Raw genomic sequence first — 16,176 nt, 5'->3', positions numbered from 1 at the left:
CTCCATGATTTCACACAGGGATGGATAGTGGATTTTAAGATTTGGACCTTCTGCATGTAAAGAATGTGCTATTCCTCTGAACTAGCATTCTCCTTTTAATTATAGTTTATACTAAGTAAAACATTTACCAGCTCTTCTGCTCCATTCAACAACTACTTGAGTCACTTGTGACACAGTAATTATCCATTTATATCTCTATGTTCCATCTCAATCAAACTTCTGAGTCACGTTTTACTAGAGAAAGCAGCAAGTATGCCTGTAATCTTTGGACTCCATTTCTTCCAAAAAAAATTTAAAAAAGTTCTACTTTAGTTTTGCTCAACCAGACAGTAAGGTAGTACAAGTTAAAGTTTTGCATTTGGGCATGGAACGTCCAGGTTCAAGTCCCCACTTGAATATAGAGTTTTGTTCAGTAATTTTGACTCAGTTACTGTCTCTTAGTTTAGCTTAAATGAGAACATAACAAAAAGAGACGCTTTCCCCTTCTTTAAGAAAGGCATGATATAAAAGCAATAAATAAACTCCCAGAATTTCAAATCAGTATATTTGATGGTACTTTAATCTCTTCATTTATCCCCTCCAAAAATAATTTTTGAATACTGATATGATAATCAACCTGATAACCTCTGCTTGTTTCCCAATTTTTTTTTTTTTTTTGCCATCAGCTACCCTGGCTGGAACAGAAGAGGTCCAAAAACATCTGGAAGGCATTAGGTAGTGTTAGACTGTCTGTTTTAAACAGTTTCTTTAAAATGGAAGCTGAGTCCTTTATGATCACACCGATTCCTGCCTAGAGCTTTCAGCTCACTGCATGCAGACACACTGCTTGAAATTCATAATACAAAATCAACGCTAACTTTAAAAAAGCCATAAATAAACTCAAAGCACTAAACTCAAGTTCGCCTCATTTTGTTTTAGGGAAGCAGGTACTTGGTCTCCTAGCAGAATAGCTCTGGTGTGAATGCCAAGACGAATAGGGTAATGTCTGACTTTTGTGTTCCAGACCAGACATAACCAGATCTCTATTTAATCGTTGCTTTACCAGTTCTGAATGGATGGGATGCTGCATAGTGCCAAATGACACACTCTGTCTCCCTTGCTCTGTTTTTTAATAGAAGCTAAATGGGTTTCTGGAACAAAATTTGAAGTTTCTTCCCTCCCCTCCCTTCATGCATCATTTTTGTTTATGGAAAAGCTTTTTTTGATTTGCTCATGTTTTCGTTCGGCTGGCTGGGGTGTTTTTTTTTGTTTGTTTGTTTCTTTGGTTTGCATTGGGATGTGTTAAAACGTCTTGTAAGTTTATTTTACTGGTCAGTTTTGTTAAAAAGTAAATATTGCCTAAGTGAAAGATTAAAGGGTAATGCTTTATAACTAAAGGAAGGGCAAAACTTTTGTGAACGAAGAATGAGATAGCAGCATGTTCTGCCATAATTGTGAGGATACAGGCATCAGAAGTAACCAATTATAATGGGCCCATAGTATTTGGTAAAGATGTATGAAGCTTGGGGGAAAGTAAAAAAGATCAGGAGAAAAAAGTAGTAATGAACAGGGAAAAAAAAGAAAGAAACCTGATTCAAACCGCAAACGAGATAACAAGGATGAGCCTCATTTTTCTGCATTCTCTCCCATGATACAGGCAGTCTTTGACTTGCAACCAGTCATTTAATGATCAATTACAGCTAACAATGGCTGAGAAAGGGTGTTATGTGGCTCATAAAAGCATTTCCACCCATTGTAAAATGTCATACCACCACCACTCCATGGTCAAGTGATCACATTTCAGGTGCCTGCAGGCCTGTGGTTGCAAAGTGCCCTGTGATCATGTGATCACCATTTGCAATCTTCTCTACCGACTTCCCCAGAAAGCCACTAGTGAAGATTGCAAGCAGAGGGGACCACGGGGAGCTTCCCTACCCAGCCATCTGCAGGAAATCCTCAGCTGGTTCCAGGGCCAACCAGTGAGCATGAAGCTGCCCCAGTCCTGGATACCTTAGACCTGCTCCCCACTCAGCCCCTCAGCTAGTTCCAGGGTTTACTGGCACTTAACTTTCTGTTTTTCTGCAGCTTGACACAGCCATTGTGAACACGGCCTTTCTCCAGAGGTCTCTGTGTGCCATTCTGAAGCAGGTGCTATTTTTGTGATCCTTAAAGCCCCCCTTAAAGGGAGCCCCCTAAAGTCTTCTGTACAGGGGAGTAGGTCTGCTGTGTATTTGATAGCTGTGCGGCAGGGGAGAGAATATTGATATGGAATGAGGAATGCATATCTTCTAAAATGAAAGGATTAGGAGCAGGAGCAAAGGCTGCCTTTGCCTGTAGTTACTTATGTGCAAATATGGCAGATATTTGTAGGACTTACTTATACGTCAACATCTTATTCATAGTCTATTCAACCTAGCTTTGCATAAACTGATCCAAAGGACTGTGTTAGCACAATACATTAGGCAATAATGTGATTGGCCTGTTTGTTATTCAGATTATTTTGCCATCACAGCCAATATAGAGTCACTTTTGGTGAAGTGAGTGGCTATATAAGCTTGATAAATAAATAAAACAAATTTATGGAGTCGCATAATATGCAGAATTAACAAATCCTTTACTTATGACCATTCCTTTAATGATGGTTCAAAGTTATGACTGCTTAGAAAGAGCGACTGACTTATGGCCTGTATTCGCATTTAAAACCATCTCCCCTCCCTTCTCTCTTTCACACACACTGTAATCACATGATTGCAATTAGGGTGTTTGGCAACCAGCTTGCATTTACAAGTGGTTGCAGGATCTTGTGGTCATGTGATTGCAGTTGGCCATTTCCAGCAAAAAATACTCATTGGGAGAGCTGGATTTGCCTAACAACTGTAGTGATATGCTTAGTGACTGCTGTAAACATTGTCATACAACTGGGTCCAACTCAATGTATAACCACAATGACTTAACAACAGAAATTCTGGTCCCAGTTGCGGTCCTGAGTCAAGGACCACCTATATGTGCATGTCTATTTGGTTTTGAGAGTTTTAATTATTGTTCATGGAAAAGAATTCCTTGAAGCAAACGAAGTACTACTTCTTTTAATTAATGCTTATTTTATACTCAACAGGTGTAATCAAAACTGAAAGGTTCTCTATTATAGCATGTAAGCCTGAAAAGTTGGGAAACAAGTTACTTACCCCTCTTAAGAATGCAATATATCCTGTGATGCCCTTCTGTTTCATTTTCTTCATTCTTTTCTCGCAATAATGTTATATTTATTCCATATCCCTGACAAACTCCAGCTTTGTTGAAATAAATTTTACGTTTTTTTTAATGAGAAAATAAAGGGGGAGGGGGAGTATTTAAAAGGGATTTGGGGGAAAAGCACCAAAAGGAAAAAAAAAATGACCCTATTATTTCTTCAGTAGAAGACGCAATCAAAGTGAAACCTCCCAATTCCCCGCGTGCGGAGTGGGTGCTGCAGCCTAGACCTACACCGCCCAAAGGGAGAGACCCGAATGCTTGGAACCGGCTGAAGGACCAGTCTTTTGGTAGGGAACAAAAAAAAAACAACATTTTTCACAGATGGACAGTTGTCGTCAAAAGAGTGGGATGGCTGCCAGTTGTATTCTCTTTTTGTCTCTCATCTCTCACTTGTTTGGGGGTAGATGACCCATGAGCCACAAGGCTGCCTTTCTGTGTTGCTCTTTTGGTGAGGGGGGCTTTTACTTTGCTGCATGCGGGGGGGGGGCAGGGGGAAGGGGGGAGAGGCGGATATTTGAGAATGCCATTGTTTGTTACTCCTCCAAATTGCTTGGTGGTTTTACAGGGGATGGCCCCGATTCTTCTATCTTTACCCCTTTTTTGTGTGTGAGCTGGTTATTTTAGGATTTTACTCAGCGTCAGCCTCCTAGTGAATGTGTGGTTTAAAATAACAGCACTGATTTAGGATAGGGGCCATATTGAACTGCAAAGACAATTAAAAGTTTAAAACAACAACAACAACAAAAACCCAAAACCAAACACAGGCTTAACTCCCAGGTATCTGGTTGTTTCCCTGACTCACAGAAACGATCCCATGGAATAAGCCTTAAAAGGCGCTACAAGATGTGGGTTGGTTGTCAAAATGTGGGGTGATCACTGGAGTGTCACAAAGAAAGCACTCTGATGCCCTGTTTAAAAATATGTTAGATTTAAGACCATCATACTCTAGAACAGGGGTAGGCAACCTCGGCTCTTTTATGACTCGTGGACTTCAACTCCCGGAATTCCTGAGCCAGCATGGCTCATCTTGGAAACCTCTCCCTTTCCCCTCAGCATGGCTGGCTCAGGAATTCTGAGAGTTGAAGTCCACGAGTCATAAAAGAGTCCAGGTTGCCTAACCCTGCTCTAGAACATCTCTGAATGGGCTTGTATTCTAAAAGAATAATAAAAAAAGCAGTAATAGAAGAAACTAGGAATGCCGAAACAAAACAAATTATATAAAGGATACGCTTGGATCAGCTGAAGAGCAATCCTATTGCAGAGCTTGGGAGAAGAGCTGGGGATTAAAGACTTCTGGGAAACACTATTAGGGCGAAAGCCACCTGGATTTTGGAAAGCGGAGAGATGCTAAGTCAGAAGTCAGTGCTACTCATCTGGAGTTCTGCACCCCGGATTGGATCGGCCTAGTCTGAGACTGATGCCCTGCTTGAATATGCAACTTCATTGGCCGAGAGCTTCCCCCTCCTGCCCTTGAGATGGAGCATTTAGTTGTTGTTTTTCCCTCTGCTCTGGATGCAAGGCATCTCTGTGTGAGAGCTTTATTAATCAGAAATGCCTACCATTTTCTCGCTTTGCTGCTGCCAAAAGCTGGCAGGATTGGAGCACAGTGGCCGAGCTTTTAAGAAGGCTGAGTCTGGGTTTATTTAGTTTGTAAATGAAAGAGTTGTTCTGAGTCCTAGGGCTTTTTTTTCCAGTCTCTCTGCACTGGTTTTTGAATAGCAGAGCCGAAAATTGAGCAGAGCCAACATTTACAAACGTTCTCGGGTATTTTGCATCCCTTAAAAAGAAAAGGATTTTATTTTTGGCTTCGGCCGCATTGATTTTTTAATAAATGGTTCCCCTGCTTTCATTTACAATCTTTTTCTAATTTCAGTTGTGGTTGTTGGTCTATAATATTATTATATGTAATGTTTCCCTCTATAATGTGAAATGATTTTTTGCAGGTGCCAATGTCCAACTTGATCTCAGATTGCATCTGAATGTTCTCTTTTTCTTAATTTATAGTAATCCAATCTTCCCTAGCTTGATATTTTCCAGATGTACTGGAATAAGAACTCCCAAAATTCTTAGCCAGCCCAAAGCCATGCTCTCTGCGAACTGTGGGAGTTGTAGTCTCAGCAGCTTGAAGGTTGAAGAAGGTTGATGGGAAATGTAACAGCCTGGCCTTATGTTAAGTAACAGTTGAAATTTAGTTTCTTTTAAAACAACATAATACCGCTGTATTCTATGAAGATTTGACCTTATTTCAAAACTCTTGTCACTTCAGTTATTGGGAATAATCTTTATTTTACTCAACAGCTTCAGATACGTTTCATACATTGCTAATAAAGTGGCTGGGCTAAATGAGATTGCAGCATTAGAGGAGTACCCTGAATGGAATGGGATAGCTCCATAGACCTGCTAATTTCTCTCCTCAATTTTGCTAAGGTAGCTAATTCTCTTATCTTTATAAAGGAAGAGTAATCCCCTGAATCCAGAGTCTTTTCATCATTATATTTTTGAGAGTGTAGAAGTATTGTTATGCACTTGTTGCAATTCCCTTTGGGCAAGACTTGTAATCAACTCTTTCAGTCAGAGGCATTGGGAAAAGTCTTTGATGCTCCTTTGCTTGGTTGGGATTGTTGTTTTGTACAAATCTGCTACTAATTGGTAAATTGTGGGCCTGTTCAGCAAACCATTGTTATAAATGAATGGTGTAAACTGAATGGTGTCAAAGTAACAGTCTCTTGCTTTTTGTTTTCAACTTGGGGGAAAGAATTATCCATCCAATAAGACTAAGCTGCATATTCTAAAACCTTTTAGTTTAATTTTTATGTAAAACATTGCATACAAAAAAATGTAGATTTGGTGTGTTTTTTCTCCTCTACTTATCCTACATGTATTAATTATCTATTTTTGTGCAGAGCAGAAAATCTGCAGTAAAAATGTTGTTTTGGTGTGAGGCCATATATGAAGACTAAACATTAAGATTTTCTCCTCTATTTCCCTGAGGAACAATCTATTCCTTACTTGTCCATCCGGAAAGCTGTGGAATGGGCAGTTCACATATCCCTTAACCTCGTTTTGCTTTAGATCCGGGGCCCCTGAGCATGGCCTATCCTTAAGACTGCTGTGGGTTTCCAGAGCAATGCACTCTGATTTGCCTTAAGCTGCATAGAGCTATGCAGACTCTATTGACTTCTACTACTGTAGATTGTTCTTGAGCATCACATCTGGTGTGAGCTCAAAATGTATATCCCTAAGCCAGTGCCCATCTTCTTCATGCTTGTAATCATCATTTCCAAGATTACTAAGTGAAGCCCGCAAAACCGTTCTTTTGCTGATTTGCCTTTTGCAGTCCAATCCCCTCCTCTCCCTTTGCACAACTGAGTCGGAGCCAAGAGATCCACTTAATTTTATTGAGAAGGTTGGATAGTTGATGAGACAAAATCTGACTTAACAATGGCAACAAATCCCAGCATTATGGAGCAGGCCTGGGACACGTAATCATTTCTCCTTCCTTTCCGTTGTGGGATTTTGCAGTTTGATGGCAACCTGATCTTTTGGGTCTTGCTAGTCCATTTACACAGGTCTTTTGGCCTCCTAGTTTTATACTAGGCTCAAACCCTGGCATTCGAATTGCCTCAATTCTGCTTCATCTGCTTCATAAGAATGAGTCTCTCACTGGTTATTCATGGATAAAGGAAGACTGAAAGGGATGCGGCTATGAAGCTTAGCATGTAGCAAGTTCAAGGATGACTATGAGAGACTGAAGGTTTTTTTTTTTTAAATTTGTTGACTTCCAATTGAATAGGAGATTTGTTGTCAGACTTCCTTTTATATTATGGAAGTGTTAGAATTCTGCAGATACTGCCTATTGGGTCTCTGTCTAGTTTACGTGAGCTAAGCCATGGTTTGTTTGGTGGTGATTTATCACAGCTGGTTCATTATTCCCACTACGCCATAGCTTAAAACCTACAGTGGCTGATTTCATGTATTACACTAAACTAAAGATGAAGAAACTGTAGCACGACTTAATATGTTGTGTGAATGACTTTCCTAGTTCTCTTTCTCTCCCCCTCTCTCTCCCCCCCTTTTTTTATTGTGAAGACTGATAAAGCACTCCAGCCTGATGTGCTGGGCTACAGCTCACATTAATTCCCAGTCAGCATGTGCACAATGACCATGGTTCCTGGGAATTAGGGGTGTGGTATTTTGAAGCATCTGGAAGGCGTTATGTTGGGAAGACTGGAGTAAAGGAGTCAGGAGGAGTTTCTGTTGCACTGACTCCCTTCCCTTGAGATGTAGCTTGCACAGAGACCAGCTTTCCTGCCCAACTCTGCTCTGTCCTCCACTACTCTTTTCATTATGATTGCTTTGGCAGGATTTATTATTACTGCTTTAAGCAGTTTATATTGTGGTTGTGCCTAGAGATCTCAGTCCAAGATGTGTTGGGAACAGTGGTGGGATTCAAATATGTGAATAACTGGTTCTCTGTGTGGATGCCGCTTCCGGAAGTCCATTCTGGGCTCGGCAACAAAAAATTAGCTACCGGTTCTGCCGAAGTGGTGCGAACTGGCTGAATCCCACCACTGGTTGGGAATCATATCAACATCAGATAAATTATAGCCTGTTGCCACCAGCTGAACAGCTTCTGGAAATTACAGTGGCATTCTTTTGGTATAAGAGATAATTTCTTTCCTCACTCACCTTTTCTCTCTTCTCCTCAGTAGAATAAATCTAGATTAGTCTTTGTGTTCGGTTGCATATTTTATAGCGCAGTCTATTTTTTTCCATGCGATCAGTTTGAGCTTTCTGCAAGATATTTGCTCTTGTTGGTTGCCCCAGAGCCAGGCCTAATGAAATTCCTAATACTTCTGGCATATTTTATCCCTTCTTTAAAAAAAAACACAAAAAACATTGAAGGAGCTCATCAGAGAGGTGATGATTTAGCCTGATACAAAGAAGAAATGCTATTACTCAGCTCCGCAGGATTGAATGCTGAACTGCGTGGAACGTAGTTTTGATTCCCATGCCAGGTTTAATAGAAGTGATACAACAAACCTCAATGGAAGTAGGTTGCCCAAATGGGCTCCCGGATTCCTCTTTCTGGCCTAAGTGGAGTTTTGGAAATCATGCTGTTGGGGACGGCCGTAAGGATCTTAGCCTGTTTATTGCAATACAGGCAGTCCTCAACTTGCAATCTCAATTGAACCCAGCATTCTCCCCCCACCCACGATCTCTTTTTATACATTTTATTAGATTATAGAATAAAATACAAAATACAGAGCAAATATTAGGACACAGTGGAGAGGGCAAAGGAAAGTGAGGGGGAGAAGAGAAAAAGAAAAAAAAAGACATTGACTTCTGACTTCCTCAGTTGCAGTAGAATGAAGCATTAACATCAAGCCTCAACTTTTTACTTTTCCATAATAGTATAAACTAGCCATTTCTGTAACAACAAATCAATCTGATCAGTAAAACCCAAAATCAAAGTTTCATTTTTCCCCCACCTCAAGCACAAAGTCCAGAAGCGGTCTCCATGTAGAAACACAAGTACTTATATTCTTTTCACTGGAGGTTTTTAAGAAGAGATTGGACAGCCATTTGTCCGAAATGGTATAGGGTTTTCTGCCTGAGCATGGGGTTGGACTAGATGACCTCCAAGGTCCCTTCCAACTTCATCATCATCATCATCACCATTATCATCATCATCATCACCATCATCATTTTATTTAATCAGAATAGCCACCTTAGCCAACATTTCTGTGGCTGAGACAATTATTAGGTGAATTTTGTTTCCCCCATTGACTTTGCTTGACAGAAGGTCGCAAAAAGGTGATAATGTGACTCCCGGGACATTTGCACCTATCACAAATATGAATCAATTGCTAAGTATCTGAATTTTGATCACATGACCATGGGGATGCTACAGCAGTTGTGGGTGTGAAAAATGGCCACTTTTTTCAGTGCCGTTGTAACTTTGAACAGTCACTAAATGAACTGTTGTAAGTCGAGGAGTACCCGTAGCCTTACAATAAGCCTTGATAAAGGAAGAAACCTAGGAGCAAAATAAATAAATAAGTACCAAAGCCAAATGGGAAAGCTGTTTAAATTAATTTGACCAGATAAAGCATAATGTAAAATAAATATTATAGGAGATTGTACCATATTAGCAATATTGGAATGGTACAGTTCAATTATTACTCTCAGAGAATAATTATTCTGAAGCTGAAATGAAATTTTGCAAAGGTTTGCTTTTGACTGCCAGATATCAGTTTTTCAAGGGAAGGACCACAACTGCACTTTACATTCAGGGCACCTCTGGAGAAATCCCCCAGATCTTCAAATAGAGTGGGAAACTGGAAAAGATCCTTGCCCAAATTCTTGAAGCTTGAAGTTATCAATCAGGAAAACAAAAAGAAATGTCCATTACCATTACATATATTAACCTGCAATTAGGATTAATAAATCGAAAAGCAACTATGATTTCAAACCGGTCAGAATCCTAAGACAAATCATGACTTAGTCACTGATCTACATCTTTTCGTAATACTAAGCAATAAATAAGCCTATTTGCTTTCTTTACAGAGAGATTTCACCAGGAAGTTTTAAAAGCTACAATATTAAAATAGGAAAAGCTGGAAGCAAACACAGATCAGTTAGGATCATAATGACATCAGTTGTAGAATTTTTTGAGAAATTGAAAAAATAGATTTAAAAAGAAAGCTAGCTTAGTGCAGTGGGTTAAGGTATCAGGATAAAAACGGAGAAACCATGAATACGAGTCCTGCTTTAGGCATGGAAACCAGCTGAGTGATCTTGGGACAGTCACTTTCTCAAACCACTTCTGAAAATATTGTCAAATAAATTGCAGAGACTTATCCCAGCAATTGCCAGGAGTCAAGACTAAATTGAAGCTATCACCATTCCAAAAAATAAAGAATGATAAGAATTCTTCAGCTTCCTTGAGGAGCATATAGAAACCCTAGCGATAAGCCAGAGGACTGAATGATTTTGTGGTGAGGTGGGTGGAACTGAGTAACAGAGTGAGAAAGTTGCAAGTGCTGCACTGTTCCCCATTTTGTCTGGAAAGCTGGACTGCTAGTTGTTGAACTAGGTGGCTTCATGATGCAGAAATGGTGGCTTTATTGATTTAAGCTTTTAACAGATATTTAGAAAGTTAATGAAGCACAGCATAAAGGAAGAAAAAACAGCTATAAAATAAAAACATTATAGAAATATTCTTAGTGAAGCCTTCTTCCCTTCCATTTGTTCCCAACTGCTAAAAGAAATATTTGTATTTTATGTCAAATAATGAGGGCTATTGCCAAATTTCATCTATTATTTGTCTCCTAAATCTTTTCCTAAACACATTCCAAATACCTCAGATAGCTTTAAATTACTTGAAGAACTTCACTTACAATAAGTATTGTAGTAGAACAACAACTAATAATTTATATATACTCAGTTATCTCCAGTACTAAAATTTATGGTAGACAAAACAGGAATACCTGTTTTTTTATGTCTATTTCTTGGAATGTTAGGCCTCATCTTCATAGATATTATGGAAAATAGTCATAAGTGTTCCAACCCCACAAGTTTTCTATCCCTTTTTTGTGTGTGAAAGTAGCAGGATAAGTTACAGAAGAATTTTTTATGGGCTTTGGCATAGAAACTATGACATCATCATGCAAATGATGCAAGTGATATAATTTGTATCAGCCAGATCATAATGGTATGTGATTAGTGTCATTTGCATAAAGATATCATGAGGCACATGACATTATTTGTATATCCCCTGCAGTTGATCATGTCAGGAAGCCCTGGTGGTGCAGTGGTTAGAATGCATTATTTCAGGCTAACTCTGCACACAGCCAGGAGTTCAAACCTGACTGGCTTAAGGTTGACTCAGCCTTCCATCTTTCCAAGGTCAGTAAAATGAGAACCCAGATAGTTGGGGGCAATATGCTAACATTTGTAAACCGCCCAGAGAGTGCTGTAAAGCACCGTGGAGTGGTATTATAAATCTAAGTCCTATTGCTATATATAGTTATTAATTTTTAATTTCTATGGCCACCCACTCAAGAGAGGATATCTCTGGATGGCTTATAGAAAGACTGAAAGAAACTCAAGAAACACAACAATAACTATCATGCAGGGAGAAAACAAAACATACACAACTTTTAGCATGTTGGCCCAGTGCTTGTGACAAGAGCCAAAGGCAGGTGTGACAAAGATGACATGTCTCCTGGGTTCCATGACATGACATTCTTTTGTGATGGGTTCCGGAACTTTCCCACTTTGTCCTATCTTGTAAAAGAGCCAGAGACAGTTGGAGAGGGGCAATCCTGCCCTTTTTCATGAAGGGATTTATAGAAAGTCACCAGCGTATTAAATTATAACCTGAGTGTATACATTAAAATTCTTTACTTCTTACAGATTTCCAAAGCCTTCTGTATAGCTGCACTTGATATGAAGAACTAACATTTTGCATTTCCTGAACACTCTTGCTATATTGTTGAAAGTGAAGTCTTCTATTGTAGGCCAGCATCTCCTATCCCAGTGGTGGCGAACCTATGGCACGCGTGTCAGAAGAGGCACTCAGAGCCCTCTCTGTGGGCACGCACGCCATGCCCCGGAGATGGGAACCGTCCCTCTTCAACCAGCCGCCTGCTAACTCGCCGAGGTCCCACATGGCCGGATGCTTCCCAGCACCCATGTGTTCGCTGGCCTCTGTGTGCAGGGGCTGATGGTGTCAGGCAGAAGCCACCCCGGCCCCTGCCTCACCTTGCCCTGTAACAATGGCACCCCTGCCTTGCCTCGCCTCACCCTGCAGGACGAGCCTCCTGCCCACCAGCCCACCTGCCAGAGACCCCCTGGATCTCCCCCAACTCGGCCCCCACAGGCGTCCCTCCCCAGGAGCAACATCAAGGTGATCACGCCCACCTTGGCCACACCCACCCAATCTGCATGACTACCACAGCCATGCCCATCCAGTGGGCCACGCCTACCTGGTACCCGGTGATAAATAAGTGGGTTTTGGGTTGCAGTTTGGGCACTCGGTCTCTAAAAGGTTCGCCATCACTGTCCTATCCTCTTGTTTCTCCTCAAGAAGTCTTGAATTTTAAATCCCATAAATTTCCAGCTAAGGGGTGATTCCAGGAGGTGGTGTTCAACTTATTTAGAGCAGTATGTTTCAAACTATCTACAGTGAAGGAGCAGGTTTTTTTTTAAAAAAATTTCCAATTCATCTCAGATACTTTTGTAAAATACATTAAAATGATTTATTAGAAGAATGAAAAAAAATCATATAAATTAAAAAACAGACTTGATTAAAAATTAAAATGATTGTAAAAATAGCAAGGTATAATGAGAGAGAGCAATCAAGAGAGACATGGAAATAAACCAAATTTCCACACTATTCAGAAGAGACAATTAAAAAAAGCTAAGAAGGAAACAACACCCCCCCCCCAGAATATCTTCTCTCCAGCAGCCAATCCCCAGATAAGCAGGGATTCACACCGGGCAAACAATCAAGCAGAAAATAATACCCTAATCAGGAAGCTACCAAGGAAAAAACATCCATTGCCATCCCTGACATGGAGTAAACCTTATTCCCTGCTATCACTGAAGATGTTACCTAGCCGGGTAATGAAATGTCTGTAAATAAACAGCCTACCTCAAAGAGCACCAAAGACTCTACAGTCCAACCCTGAGCTACTATATCCTTTCCCATTGATAGAAAGTTATAAAAATGCTTAGATTTTTCAGAGTTTTATATGCTTCTGAGATACAGTTGACAAACTAACCTCAAAAGTGTCACATGTAATAATAATAATAGTAAAGTTGGAAGGGACCTTGACCTTGGAGGTCATCTAGTCCAACCCCCTGCTCAGGCAGGAAACCCTACACCATTTCGGACAAATGGCTGTCCAGGCTCTTCTTAAAAACTTCTAGTGTTGGAGCATTTACTGCTTCTGGAGGCAGGTTGTTCCACTGATTAATTGTTCTCACTGTCAGGAAGTTTCTCCTTAGTTCTAGGTTGCTTCTCTCCTTGACTAGTTTCCACCCGTTGCTTCTTGTCCTGCCTGTAGGTGCTTTGGAAAATAGCTTGATTCCCTCTTCTTTATGGCAGTCCCTGAGATATTGGAATACTGCTATCATGTCCCCCCTTGTCCTTCTCTTCGTTAAACTAGACATACCCAATTCTAGCAACCGTTCCTTATATGTTTTAGCCTCCAGTCCCCTAATCATCTTTGTTGCTCTTCTCTGTACTCTTTCTAGAGTCTCAACATCTTTTTTATATCGTGGTGACCAAAACTGGATGCAGTATTCCAAGTGTGGCCTTACCAAGGCATTGTAGAGTGGCATTAATACTTGTAATTTGTAATTACAATACTTGTAATGTAATTTGTCCTGCTGTAATAAAATTTGTATGCGGCTTTCACTACATGCCCACATGGAATTTGACAACACCTACACTGGTCTATACCCTGTTCAAGGAGTCAAGTCCTCGGTTCACACTTGGATGCCACAGCTTACTCTCAAATTCTGCATTGTACTTTTTTTTTTTTTTTATCATGGACCAGCGGTAAATAGTTCACTGCTCCATGACAACTACAAGACTGTTTGAACAGCACTGGTGTAGAGCAGGACTTTTCAACCTTTTTACAGATTGTACCACTTTTAGGACATGACAATATTTGAGTACCACCAGTGCTTAGCAAGGTGTCAAAAACTTGATGACTAAAAAAAATAAAGGGGATAGGATTTTGGGCATTACTGGTTAGATTCATTTGTTGTTATAGAAATGGCTAGTTTATAATATTATGGGAAAGTAAAAAGTTGAGGTTCAATGTTAATGCTTCCTTCCTATTGCAACAATGGAACTCAAAAGTCAATGCCTTTTGTTTTTCCCTTCTCCCCCTCCCCCTCACTTTTCCCTTCTTCTCTCACCCTTTGCTTGCAACCCCTCCTCACCCTTTGCTAGCAAAAGCCTCTCGCTTGCTCTCATTCACACACACATTGCTCTTGCTCTCATTCACACACACATACGCTGCTTACAAAAGCTTCTCTCTTGCTCTCATTCACTCACATGTTCACAAAAGCTTTTCTCTTGCTCTCATTCACACACACACACGTTGCTTGCAAAAGCTTCTCTCTTGCTCCATTCACACACACGTTGCTTGCAAAAGCTCCTCTCTTGCTCCATTCACACACACATTGCTCACACAAGCCCCTCGCTCACTCTTTCACTCACCCTTCACCGCTCGCTCTCTCCTCACTGCTTCACCAAAAAAAGCCTCTTCTCTCTCTTTCCCCGTGTGTTTTTTTTGCCTCTCCCGCCAAAACCTGCTCCTTTTATAGCTGCTTCTCTCTCTGCCTCCTCTTCCTCCTTTTCTCTTCCGGGTGTGCCAGAAGCTCCAATCAGCATGCAGCCGTGCATGCAGATCCTGGGGCTTCTGCCGAGCCCTGCAGCTCCATCTGGTCTCCTCCAGGTCTGTGTGGCACAGCTTTAGCTGGTTCCTCCCCTGCTGCACTTGGCTAGGGGTCGCGTACCACTTGTCAGGTGCTAAAGTATTACCGGTGGTACGTGTAACACTGGTTGAAAAGCCCTGATCTAGAGAACATCAAAGTAGAGAAGGTTCTTATGTGTTTTATATATGTAGTGTATCTTTCACATGTGAAGTGTTACATCTTCTTATCGGCTGTGAAAGCTTGTTAGATGTAGACCAGCAATTTGTTGTTTCTTACAAATTTGTTTATATATTTTATTTATATAGCTGCCCATCTTATATCAAGTTCTGGGTGGTTCCCAATCAGTGATTGTACTCTGGGATGAGATACCAGTCCAGTTGAATATCTGTAGGTGTTCCTTATCTGGAAAAGTATTTGTAGGGATTATGTTTGGCTTTATTGTGGACACTCTATTTGAAGGTGGCATAAAAAGCCATAACAACTAGTCAGTGAAAAGGATATTCTGGGAGGGGGGGGGCTGGGGGGCTAAAATTATCTTTTTAGTAAAGTGGATGTCCTCTGGGTAGTACCCACTATAGCAGGGTTTCTCAAGTGTGGTAACCTTAAGAAGTTAAGATTCAACTCCCAGAATTCCTGAGCCAGCATGAGGTGTTGAAGTCCACATGCCTTAAAGTTACAAAGCTTGAGAAACACTGCACTACGGTGTATAGTTTATGGAAAACAGATTGAGAAAAGCTGCCTTTCATTGCTATCTGTACATTGCATTATTTGAAGTTTTTCTCTTCTTTCTGGGGGCTCTACGACTGTCCCCTTCCCACCCCCTGACACACAGCAGTGAGACTGCCGTGAAGAGTAATTTCTGGCTGGAGGAACGGCCTGTCTGTTGCCATTAGTCTTTCAATCCATGCTTGCTGTAGAGTTGAATCAGGACTCCCATCTCTCCACCCTACGATTAATTCACTCTGTTCCCATGGGGACAGCATCAGCACCTCTGACTACATTCTGAAGCCTTGTCCGGTGACTCAGCTGCTGAAAATGAATTGCCTATTAATCCACAACATTGAAATTGCTTTATTGCATGATGTAGGCATGTCCCTGGAGGAAGTTATAATCTGTGTCTGGACTATGAGCGATAAATAATGGGCGGCTGGTGCAGTAAAGTACATCATGTGGGTTTTCTTTTAACTGCCAGCACTATACATGCTGTCTCCTGTTGCTGCTCTAAAGAATCCATTGCCCTGTCTGATGAAGTTGAGGAACAAGCAGTAGTTTGGAGGGGAAGGATAGTATGACCCAGTAATTTTTCTTTTTACTGCCGTTGTTGCTTTTTAAAGACATATATTCAGAATTGCTGGATCAGAACATGAGTGTGGCACTGTAACTTCGTTGTGCACAATATAAGTCTCAAACTGTATGTGAGAGTCAGTCATTGAAATAAAGGCAGTTGTGCAAGGCTAGATAATACAGTGACCTGGTTTGTATAGC

At 40.8% G+C, this 16,176-nt stretch overlaps 1 protein-coding gene across 1 annotated transcript in view; it reads left to right on the top strand.

The window, feature by feature from the left end:
• LOC120318289 (low-density lipoprotein receptor-related protein 1-like) overlaps positions 1-16,176 on the top strand; it is a gene marked incomplete at its 3' end in the record, with an annotated part of 251,793 nt that overhangs the window by 37,932 nt on the left and 197,685 nt on the right. The window contains exon 2 of the mRNA XM_039365706.1: positions 3,393-3,518. Coding sequence (XP_039221640.1) covers positions 3,393-3,518 — 126 coding nt within the window. The remainder of the gene's footprint in view (positions 1-3,392; positions 3,519-16,176) is intronic.

Source organism: Crotalus tigris, unplaced genomic scaffold (genome assembly GCF_016545835.1).
Source record: "Crotalus tigris isolate CLP2741 ecotype Arizona unplaced genomic scaffold, ASM1654583v1 scf7180000020166.501630, whole genome shotgun sequence".
Lineage (NCBI taxonomy): Eukaryota > Metazoa > Chordata > Lepidosauria > Squamata > Viperidae > Crotalus > Crotalus tigris.
The sequence above is the reverse complement of the archived record's forward strand: the minus strand, read 5'-3'. Positions and strand labels throughout refer to the sequence as shown.